Source organism: Phlebotomus papatasi, chromosome 1 (genome assembly GCF_024763615.1).
Source record: "Phlebotomus papatasi isolate M1 chromosome 1, Ppap_2.1, whole genome shotgun sequence".
NCBI classification, from domain to species: domain Eukaryota; kingdom Metazoa; phylum Arthropoda; class Insecta; order Diptera; family Psychodidae; genus Phlebotomus; species Phlebotomus papatasi.
Genome location: NC_077222.1, coordinates 34,030,224 through 34,041,935, shown reverse-complemented (window position 1 = coordinate 34,041,935; position 11,712 = coordinate 34,030,224). Strand labels below are relative to the sequence as shown.

The 11,712-nt window shown below is 35.8% G+C and overlaps 2 protein-coding genes across 7 annotated transcripts in view; one reads left to right on the top strand and one right to left on the bottom strand.

Moving 5' to 3' along the window:
* Nucleotides 1-1,373: 1,373 nt before the first annotated feature.
* The window catches only part of LOC129798862 (photoreceptor-specific nuclear receptor), a 33,525-nt gene continuing 23,186 nt past the window's right edge, over nucleotides 1,374-11,712 (bottom strand). The window contains exons 3-7 of one of the 4 annotated variants that reach the window (XM_055842306.1): nucleotides 10,396-10,499; nucleotides 2,800-2,914; nucleotides 2,640-2,719; nucleotides 2,200-2,547; nucleotides 1,374-2,139 (exon numbers count right to left, since the gene is read on the bottom strand). In XM_055842306.1, the coding sequence (XP_055698281.1) occupies nucleotides 1,445-2,139; nucleotides 2,200-2,547; nucleotides 2,640-2,719; nucleotides 2,800-2,914; nucleotides 10,396-10,499 (1,342 nt within the window). In that variant the 3' untranslated portion in view covers nucleotides 1,374-1,444. Of the gene's footprint in view, nucleotides 2,548-2,639; nucleotides 2,720-2,799; nucleotides 2,915-10,395; nucleotides 10,500-11,712 lie in introns of all 4 variants that reach the window. The other 3 variants (XM_055842307.1, XM_055842304.1, XM_055842305.1) reach the window with 3 other exon arrangements.
* On the top strand, nucleotides 5,900-7,265 carry LOC129798873 (uncharacterized). 3 transcript variants are annotated; one of them, XM_055842333.1, is made up of 4 exons: nucleotides 5,900-6,208; nucleotides 6,276-6,470; nucleotides 6,525-7,058; nucleotides 7,129-7,265. In XM_055842333.1, the coding sequence occupies exons 3-4, from the start codon at nucleotides 6,804-6,806 to the stop codon at nucleotides 7,243-7,245; spliced, it is 372 nt and encodes a 123-aa protein (XP_055698308.1). In that variant the 5' UTR covers nucleotides 5,900-6,208; nucleotides 6,276-6,470; nucleotides 6,525-6,803; the 3' UTR covers nucleotides 7,246-7,265. The 3 variants fall into 3 exon arrangements, with proteins under 3 accessions (XP_055698308.1, XP_055698307.1, XP_055698306.1); XM_055842332.1 differs by having other exon boundaries at nucleotides 5,903-6,208; nucleotides 6,281-6,470; XM_055842331.1 differs by having other exon boundaries at nucleotides 5,905-6,208.

The following is an 11,712-nucleotide window of genomic DNA, read 5'->3' as shown; positions in this document are numbered from 1 at the left end:
GTCATATAGTGATCTTAAAGTGGTTATAAAGTGATTATAGAGTGGTCATAATGTGGTTATAAAGTGATCATAGAGTGGTCACAAAGTGATCATGATGTGGTCATAATTGAAAAGCGGTCTTCTAAAAAGTAGTCGAAATGCAGTAACAGTTGATAAGGGAAGTGTACCACGGATCGGAATGTTAGAAGACATGTTTCATATTTAGCTAAAAACATGAGCCCCAAAACACTATTTGGTAGTTTTTCATATGCCAATTGATACATTAGTTATCAATTTAACTATTTCCGTGAATTTTCGCTTTTTTTACTTACGAAAATTAATAATATATAGGTTTAAATGCAAGGATGCAGTGTGTTCCGCTGATCGGAAGGGACTTAATCAGGTGTTCCACGGATCGGTAGGGGGTGAGCCACGGATCGGCAGACGTTTTTGATGAGGATTCATCTGCTTTCTTGGAATCCAAATCACTCTACAAAGCTTCATTGAAGCTTTTTCGTCACTTGCACCGTGTACTGTATATTCACAGGAAAAAACTTATAAAATTGTTAAATTTAATAATGTTCTCACTGGTAAGTGTCTCTTCACAACAAAAAAACATCCAATAATGGCCGTGAAGATGACAGCTGAGCGCAATTTTCCTCGAAAACAAGTGTGTCGATCCGAGGAACAAGTGAAACAGAACGTACTTGTTCACATAAAATAATTTAATTTTTGTGTTGTCGAGACAAATAAAAAAGTGTATTTATAGTGAAATTAGAATCACTGAGTATTCATTTTTTAATTAACACATATTTGTAAATCATTTCAATCAGTTACTATTCTTAATATTCTGTCAGACAAATTCTCGTGGAAAATTTAAAGAAAGTGATGAATGGCGGATGTCTGACTAAGACTTTGATACAGCGATTCAATAAATTAGGTAAATAATGACAATTTTTTTAGAAACTTAAAGAGAAATCAGTTCTATAGATTGAATATGAGCCAACATAATGAATTTAGCTAAAAGTCATTCCTAAAATGCAGTGAAATATTTACGAAAATACATTTTATTTTGGGGTTCCGATACGCAGAACAACCTGCCGATCCGAGGAACACTGACGATCGCTGGTACATTTCCCTTAGTTCAAGTGAAAAAAATTTGCTCTATTAGCAAAAATATGTAAAGATTACCCCCAAGTACATCCCTGTCGTAGCGAGTGTTACGCCATCTCTGTTCAATAATTATAAGTATCTTTTACAGAAGAAATTCAAAAACTTCACAGCGTTCGTAAGTGCAATAGATATGGAGATTGTAGGAAATCGCAAGATTTGTGATACTCACCTGTTGAATATGATTTCCCTCCGTGTGCTTCTCATCATACTCCCAAAAACTCTTCGTTTATTGACGAAATTTATTAACTATCGACACAGACAAATTACATTGACCTCCCATTTGACTTCCTCTTTAGTTCTTGTACATATCACAGAGGACTTTTTCCATTGGCGTGTTGCCTATGGTTCGCTGGAAGTACAGCGACTCGATCTTGTGCGAGTGGATTGTCCTCAGCAGTGACAGCATCAGCAGCAACCGCCCGAATCGGGCAATTTGCGCGGGAAATTGACTGCGACAGTGCTGGGCCAGCATCACTTGAGCCTGATCCTGGAGATTCTCAATCTGAGCTGGATCCTTGAGGCCTCGCGTCTCAGATCTGAACAACACGATAGCCTTGAGACAGGCAAATTCAGCTGGATCCACGAGGACAGATTTGAAGCGACAGAGAGTATCGTGAAGAGTCCGAACATCCTGAGCCACTTGAGTGTGCTTCATGACGCCGGCATTTGTGAGATTGGCGCAATGTTCGGTTGAGGAGAAGAGAGAGCAACTGGCTGTATCCAGTGGCATGCACCACTGAATGGAGTTGAGGAGGAATAGTTCAGCCCATGACTCTTCCAGCAGGATTACCTGATCACGAAATGGGAGACTGGCAAAACTGGGCAAATTCTTGGCCCATTTAACCGCCATGAAGAGCAACCTGGCACTCGTCTCGAAGATTGTTTCCTGGGGATGTCCATAAAACTTCGGGGGCATTATACAGTGCATGGAAGTTGCATTGGGTGATCGATCAGTTTCCTCATCATTGGTCACATCAATTGAGTCTTCTGCAACGGCAATGAACTTCTTATAAGCTTTCCACTGAATTTTCCCGAACACGCACTCACCATCGTTGTCATTTGAGGGTATTGGGCTAACAGATCCCACTGAAGACATACTCTTGGCCGATTCTGGGGCTACTTTCACACAATTCTCCACTCGATTGGCCTCCTTGGTGGAATTACTGAGGGGAGGGGAATTTGGGGGCTGGGAATTGTTGCTGGAAGTCGTTGAGGCATTGAGTGGACAAACACTCTCGTGGTTGCTGTTGCTGCTACCAGTCCTCATAATCCCTCCTGTCAGAGTTCCTCCTGTAGTCCCCAATGGTGATCCATGGTGATGGGCTGCAATACTGTTGGTCAGAGGGAATGTCGATGGATTCTGGAAGAGTGTGCTCACAGGGACAGCATTGAGGGCTGAAAAGATTACAATGGTTAGAAATCAGGGTATTTGGGACACCTCGAGAGACTGAATATTTCAACGGAGGATAGAGTTTTTAAAAGCACACCTGGAGGAGTCAAGAGTCCTGGACCGTATCGATTGGAAGGCAGCAATGACACGGGTGGGCTGAAAATATTATCGAAACTTCTGGGAATCATTGGCAGTTTTCACATGGTGTCTCCCATGAGACTTGTACATCTTCCCTCGCAATGAGAGTGCCATTTTACCTGAAAACACCCACGGCGACTGCTGCTTCTCTCAGGGCATGTCCCTGTTCCATGTCTCGCAGTGCTTCCGGACGAATTGTGGCAGTATTTCGCGGTTGTCTCTCATTCTGCACCGCTGCGAATGGGTATAGAAGACGCGTTAGATGTATAATAGTTTAGTAAGGGAAAGAAAAATCTAGAAAAAGGTATTTTCCTAATTTCCCTCCATTTTTCGTATTTTACAAATTGTGAGGTTAGGGTTTTGGCGGTAATTTCCTTTTAATTTCATTTAATTGCTCACAACGCCCCTGGCGAAATTTGCAGTAACTATTGTGCATTGGGAGATGTGGTTAGGAAACGCGTTTCTCTTGCATTGTTTTTATAAATTTTGGGTATTTGTGACGTGATTTCACTTGAAAATTTATTACAAATCCGTGCAGAATTTCATAAAGGTGAGTATTGGATATAAAAAGCTGAATAATGCGTTATTCAATGTGCTTTCTTCATTTTTTTTAAAGTTAGGTGTGACTTTTTTCATATTCACACCTAATGTTGTTCATCAATTTGATCAACAGTCTACGATCAGTGTTATGCACAGGGTGCACAGAGGGCATACATCTTTTATTCATTCTTAAATCCGGAAAAGTTTATTTTCATGTTTTAAAAAGAAAAGTTCCGTGAAAAGTATACACCTTTGAGATTTTGAAATTTTAGAATTTGAATTTGATAGTTTTTTTTACGTGTCAAAAAATGTAATTTTTTTTTTAGTTTTATTTTTTAGAGAATAATGTACTAGAACAGGCCTGTGCTAAAATAAAAGCCGAAGTGAATTTGGTGGTGCCAGTTGGGATTCTTCGAAATGCCGCGAAAATCAGGTTGAGAAAATGAGAGGTCTTTAATGTGAAAATTGTTTAATTCCTTTTACACAAGAAAATCCTTTTAATAATTTATTTGAATACAGTTATTTGGGTTAATTGTGAATAATTGTCGATATTACAACAAAAACATTGGGATGAAATTTTGAGCTGGAAGACTCATATTCTTTTAAGGTGTCTCAAAATTCAGGATAGGTTTGAGGAAAATCCTTTGGTACAACATTATTTTGGTTAATAAGGAATGCAAAAGTACATATTAGAAGAAGGTACACGACCTGCTAAGAAGCATAAAATAGAGAATAATTTTTTGTCGGCATTTCAGAGATTTTTTGCAACCGCAGCGCCGCGAGACGTTTGTCAAGTGAGTTATTTGTGTCTCTATCTCTCTCTCGAGTTGAATTGCGCGCGATTTAGGAAGCTTGTCATTTGAAATGATATTTTCTTTAAATTTCTTCATATTTCCGCAAGATTCAAGTAAAAGAGTGTTTAGTGAACAGCTATCCGTCTTGCGACAAAGATATCAAGAAGACAACTTATTTTTATGAGAGTTTCTCTTTCTATTATGGGCGCAAAAATATTCATCATGGCACCGTGTATAAGCGGGATTAGTGTTATCAGCACGTCAATCTGCAATTTCCATTAGAACTATCAACACAAAATTTCCGATACTACACGACTTTTAATAAGCACAGGTCTGTAGAATATTGGACTTGAAATATTGAATTTAGAACTTGATCTTTTAGAGATAAATAGATGAGATAGATGAGAAAAAAATTGATTAATAGGGAAAAGTGGTCTGCCTTTGAATCCGGCAGCCTTTGAATGTTTCAATTTTTCTCTTATTTCTCAAAGCAAAAATTCTATTTTGTGTCTTTCAAATTCGGGCATTTGGGACCGAAATGTCACCCGAATAGAGAGAAATTTTGGCGACACCGTTTTTGAAATGCAACGATTTTTTATTCATCTGCTCTGCATACACATATTGAGTTTTCTTACTCGAATATATTGTAAATTACATGAAAATCCTTTAATAATGCAAAATCACATCAAAATTAAGACAAACCATGGCAAATTTGAGCATATTTGCTTCATTTGATAATCGTAATGAAACTTCCCGTCTGACCAGATAAGCGTGGATTATAGCCTCAATTAACCCCTATCTTTCATACCTTACTTTTAAGAAGCTCCCATACAAAATACCCCTTACTAAATATATGTGAAGGACACTGTTTTGCGTTCATGGTGGTGAGCAGCGGAACTACGAAAATTATGTTGCCGGCCTTGTTGCTCAGCTGACAGTGACAAGATGGAATATTTTCCAAAACATTTTATTTGTTTTTAAAATTCTCGCAGATTCTCAGTGATTTTAGTGGTTTTTTTAATAATAATAAATGTGCGTGAGTGCGTGTCGTGTAGAGAAAAGTGTCGTGGTCACAATAAACAAATTTTCAACCCTGAAATACGTGTTTTTATTCCCTTTTGGGGGTGTTTTTTAGGAGACATTTTTTTCGGAATAGTTTTTTGTTTTTCTAAAGTGTTAAATCGTTCATCCTGGTTAAATAAAATATATCACTATCTTTGTAGCTTCTATCATTTGTATAAAATTCGAAGGTGAAATCAGGATGTGCAATTGACAGTTTCATTCCACCGCCATTGATGTACGTGGGAAAATCCAGTCCTTAATTCGGGCCTACCACTCGGATATTGCCAATGAGGACTAAAATAGTGCCTAAAACTAGGTGCTAATTAATTACTAAACGCTGGGTCCCCCTTACCCTGTGTCAGACGGGTTGTTAAACGACAACAAACTTTTTTCAAATGTAACTGCTGCCCGAATTAAAATTAATACTATTAATTATTTTCTATTAACTTCGATTGACAAAATGCAGTTTTAGCTTTGGGAGATTAGAAAAAAATGAAGCATTCAAAGGCAGACCATTTTCCGCTAAATACATATCACCACTAAATTAATTCTTTTCAATTATTTTCTCAAATATATAATTTCTTAATGTAGTTCTATAGGTATTCTTCTGAAACTTATTTAACCATTATTTACTTGTAAAGAGTAACTAAATAATTGTATTAAAAAAGCCAAGAAATAATTTTCCTAAGAAGCATCACTGACTCAATTATTCTTTTTAATGGGTTCTATTTCTAATTAGAAAATATAATTGATATAAATTAATATTGTTCAGATACCTATGCCTGCGCAAAACGCAGCAAATGATTGAGTGTCATGAACATAATGAAAATATTTGAATTTAGCCTGAACAGACGGTTAACTTTTAAATTTATTTTCGCGCCTATATTTTATAGCACCCTATGACATCTCTTGCGGATATTTTTAGTACTTTTTCCGTCGCTTTTTGACACATTCTCCTGCGGATTTTCTCGAGTGTGAAATTTTTCATCTGAAAAATCCGTGAAAAGAGAAAATGCAGGGTAGCTCAAATTTTGCATACGATGTGAAAAGGGAAGATTCATCATCTCAATCAACTATTCAACAAAAAGAACATGAAGAAATCACCAATATTGCCGGACCACAGAAAGTCAGGGTTTGTATGATATATTAGCATTTGTAATCAGAAAAAAACAATTGATTTATTTTCTGAATAATATCAGCGTAGACAAGCATCATGTCAACAGAAAGAAAAGTTACTGATTGGGATGGAAGAGAATTGGAAAATTCTATCCTGCACTCCCAGAGGACCAGAGCAAAGGGCACAGCATAAAGAAGCTTGGGAACGTCTGACCAGAGAACTCAATTCAATGGCACCTCATGATGGACCATGGAAAACCGCGGAAGAATGGAAGAAGGTAATTTAGCGGGAATTATATTTATGTCTTTTTTACAAAAATATTTTTTTGCAGGTCTGGATGGATATGAAATATTTTGCAATGACCAAAAAAAGGGCACAAGCAGCCGCTGAGGGAAGACCTGTATATTACAGTGGGAGACATGCAAAAATAATAAGATTGAGTATGTCTGATGGGAAAGAAGGTGGCCAGAGTGGAAATTCTTCTGGGATTGATGGCTTTGATTCCATAGATGAATCGATGAATGTGAGAAGAATTGATGGGATAGAAATACTTTTTCGACGCTAATTTAAGGACTTCTTTCAGAATGATTCAATAAATGAAGCTCCATCGATGTCTCCTGCTCCCGTTGATCCACTTCAGGGAGTTGATCCTCAGTACAATGCCATACTCCTAGAGAATTTGAAGACTTCACCAGCATCTTTTCGAGCAGAATCTCCCGAAGTGCCAGAACCTCCAGAACCTGAACTCCAGCAACCACATAACCAAAGTTTTGCCCCAACTGTAACCTCGTCTTCCAGGAATAACAACCAGCACCAACAGACATACGAAGTTCTTCCTCCAGAACCATATACTCTTCGTGAAATGGTAAATTTTGACTTTTCATTACCAAAAAATTGCTTTCTAATGTTTCGAATTGCCATTTTTTTATTTTCAGCAATTTTATCATTTGCTAAAGAAGGCGAGGGAGGAAAGGGACTTTTTCAAAACTGAATTTGTTATAATGAGAGAAATGATGCAGGATGCTATGAAGCTACTGAAGGATAAACAATAAAGTATTTTTAGTGATTGTAATTTCTTTTCTGTCCAAATTTTCCTATCAATTTTGTTCTAAAAATAGAAAAACAAAGAAGAAATTGTTGGTCTGGCAAGTAAAATTCTTCAGGTATGTGTTATTTGTTTAAATTAAAATTTGCAATAGTTACTAAACATTTACACAAAATTTTGCTTTTGATTTTAATTTGCGATTTAATTTTCGAGTGAAAAAATTCGTCAAAAAATTACAAAAATCTTTCAAGAAATTCCAAATGTTTGTAATAAGCTAAATAAACGTCAGCTGCAACTTAATTTTTACGTATTAACAACAGTCTCTGTCGCTAGCTTTTCCTTTTCGCACATTCATTACTTTAAATCTTTTTATTTTGAGAATTATTATTTTTTTTAGATTTCCTCTGATTTTTAATAGAAATTAGCAGATCATCTTCATTGAAAAATAGGTTATGTTCAGCTTAATATTTGGAACTAATTTTATATTTAAAGCAGGGTCTTCTATAAAATGATTTGGAGAATTTGGAGGATTTCTTGATCTATTTCTATAATTTATAACGACAAAAAGTTATTCAAGATTTCTTTTAATTTAATAAGAGATAATTTTTATGCTTAACGGAGTCTACACATTTTAAGCAGTTTTCGTCAAAAATTTGCTCTTGAAGGAAATCGTCCCCACTGTTGTAGGTAGAAATGTCAAAATTCTGTAAAAGAAATGCAATTTTTGACGAAAATTTCCCCTAATGTGCAGAGGCCTTATATCTATGAAATATTAGTTTACTTTTTGAAACGGAAATCTTGCAAATAAAAAGAAAATAAAGTGCCCGCTTTGTAATCCGGATGATTGAGACACAATATGACAGATGTCCGCTTTGTAATCCGGATGTATTTTTTGAATTTGTTCAACGTCTCGAAAATATAATACAAGTTTTTTTGTAGAATTGAAATAAAAGTTTTAAAGAAGATTAAAAAGACATAATTAGAGAATTCTATGGTATTATACTTCATTTATTAAACAAACCCATCACAGGATAATTCATTTTCATTGCTGAACACACGTGCATACATGACCTCAAAATTATTTTAAATGAAATGTAACCGTCGATAACTCTTCCGGATTATGCCGATCCGGATTAGAGAGCGGGCACTGTAGTACCGATTACCGATTGTATTTGTTTCCAAGTAGTTTTTTTTATTGTGAATTTATGGAGCGTCTATAACCTCCAAATTTGTTTAACATTTTTAAAAACATAAGTTGCTAAAATTAAAAGTAAATTTTGTGAGAGAAATTCGGCGTTTTTTGAATGATTCACTACATGATTTTCAATTGAAAACTATATCAAATTCAGGAATTTTAAAAAGTTGGTTAAGAAATAAGAAAATATTATTGTAAATTGGCGTTTGTATAAATAAGATCCACTTTTGTAAATATTTTGATATTTAATGACTAAGAATTTAATTTTTTTTGGACTATCCGATTTTGCATTAGCACCAGTGTAAATAAAAATCTAAAAATAGTGTAAATCGCGTTTAATAATTATTTATGTGATGATAGATTTTTACTTTATCAATATTTAAAATTAGTTTATGTCATTCGTTAAAATTTCTAGAGTCTTAATTACTAAATATTTATAATTTTGAAACTTACTACAATTCTTTTTAATTTACAGTAGACTCTTCGATATCCGGCTGACTGGGGGGACATTTAGGTTTTTTGAATGATCAACGGTTTTTCTATTCTGTGCAGTGTGAATTTATTTTCTGTCTGACAAAGAAAAAGAGAATTTTCTTCATGGTGTGCTTATGTTTAATTTTTTATCACAATTATGTATTAAAAACTTCGATACAATGTTAATAATACTTTAATTCACTCTGGACGAACTTTATGTTTAGTGAAAATAATTTTGAATATATCAACCGCCAGTGTTTGGCAGCTGTCACCCGGATATTGAAGTGCTGGATATCGATGAGTCTACTGTAATTGATTTTTAAAATATTTTAGCGGATATACATTATTGAAGGCATTGAAGGCGTCTGTATGTTCTAAATATAATAAAAGGGTCTTTTTTACACGAGCGTAAAAAATGATTTTTCTACGTGAAAATTTTAAAACCCAAAATCTTTGATCAGATCGAAGGTGCCCTAGCGGAATTTTTTTGCACTTCAGTTTGTTTTTCTCGATCGCCATCTTTGGAAGGATATTTTGGTTTGTCTGGAAAATCTGCAGTTTTTCTCTATCAAAGTGATAAGAGACTAGTGAAAAAGTAGTGTTAATCCTTTCCTGATGCTTTCCGCAGAACAATTGTGGTGAAAATATTTCGTGGCAAGGAAATAAGTGGCTGGAATGGAAAGGACGATCCCGGCGTCGGCAACATAACCTCACAATTGGATCCAAAGTGAGTAAAAAATTGCAAATATCTCCTAAAATCCCTCATTAAATCCTTTAGTGAGTGCTGATGTGCACCAATATAATTGTCTCTTGCACGGCTTGCACGATAATCATGTGAGAATTGTTGCATACAATTATGAGCGCAAATTTAGGCGGGAAGAGGGATGTCCGGGAAGGAGTCCATCCAGGCCAGGGTTGGAGGGGCGGGAACCACTAACGACAGTATGCAAGTCAGCGTGGAGAAAATGGGAAAACACACGGGTGGTAAAACAATGTGTGACACGTGTCTCATCTCCCGGACATACAAATTGCTCAGCCTCAATTTGCGACACCTTTCCCGTGGGGGGTCTTTTCCCTGGCTGACATTCGGCACTTTCCTCTGGATCTCCGCGGAGACAATCTGGCCAGAGAGTCTCAGGGTGTGTGTTCTTTTCGATGCGACAGCCAAATCAGATTTTTGCATCCCTTGGGGGCACGTGTATGCAAACGATTTTTCCCACCCACCTCATTTTTCCCTCGTGTGGTCGCGGTGAAAGATGAAAGGGCTTCTTTTGTCTCCCAATTGGTTAAATTTACACTAAATTTGATGTTTCTGTGGCGAGTGTGCGGCTGGAGATGCGTTAATTGTGCTCAATTTGCATAAATACTTCACTCGTTACATGATGGTTGTTTTTTTTTGGGCATCATTAAAATTCAGGAACATTTTTGTTCTTCATGAAAAATTGACTCTCTCGAGGGATTAAAAAATATGAGGGATTCCTTTCTTACCATCTTTGTTCATGCCCATTTGGAGGCACTTTTTCAATCGGCATGCCTGGCACTGATTCCTGTGAGCTTTGTCCACAATACATCGTCCGGTTCCGGCTTGGCATCTGGAAATAAAAGGGATGAGTTTGAAAGGTTCATAAGCTAAGAAATTATTTTCACATCAAGGAACGGGAGTTAGAAAAATTCTGGATTGAAAAATATTCTTCAAAATTTTCTAATTGGAATTGATTTTTTTTCGGCATGTAGGGGAAAGCTTTGATCGTTCGCACATACGCTACCTTCGAACACTTCGTATTTCTTTCGTATTCATTTATGAATCTTACCTATGGCTATATATTTCAATAGCTTTCCTGAAAAAATTGGGAGTCTACTCCTTTTTTCCTAGTTTCAGGAAGCAAAAATTAAAAACAGGTCCAAAATTGTAATTTTGAGGTTTTCTGACTAGATGCTTATACGAAAAATGGAATATAGACATTAGGTTTATCTATTTGGTTTAATTGGTTTAATTATTGATCTAATTTATTAATAGCCGAAATTTTAGGAAAAATTTTCATTTGAGTCTTTCGCGAACTGAGCTAAATATCTGGTCTGAGGGTTGTTAGACGTTATTTTGAGTAGAAGTGTAGGGGAAACTGGGGTACCAACAAACACTTTTGAAAGATGCGATTTTGACTTAATTTCCTAAGAAAACTGTGAATTTTAGAAAAATGTTGCTTACCCCATGTTATAGTCTTAGGTATAGACTGCATATTAATGTATACAAGGATGATGTGAAGCACTTCAATTTTCCGTAAAAAAGAAAATTGTATCACCATGCATTTTTCGCTTTTTTTCAATTACCCGGGGTACCAATAAACACTTTCTGGGGCACCAAAAAACACCTCATTTTCTCACCCATTGAAGTTATTTTGGGCATTCACCACAATTCCTAATTATAAAGAAGGTATTGAAAATGTAAATAATTCTCAAAAAAGCACTGCAAAATTTAGAATGAGTGACCAAAATAGCAAAAAACTAAAGCACTGCACACCGAACATATTTTTCAATGGATTTTTCATCATTTTGACAACATTCGACTTCTACTGGAAAGCAGCGCCACTAAAATCGTGGCAAACACTATACCTAAAGTTCAAATTTTTCGCGCTCTTCTGATTATTTGTAATAAAATCGAGAAATCACTCGTCAATCCTTGATTAAAATCATTTAAGAATCATTAAGAATCATTTAATTTTTAATGCAAAATTGGGTTCTTGAAACTATATTTCTTCTGAGTCTTGAATGAAAATCCCATGAATGGATATAAATTTCAGAAATGGA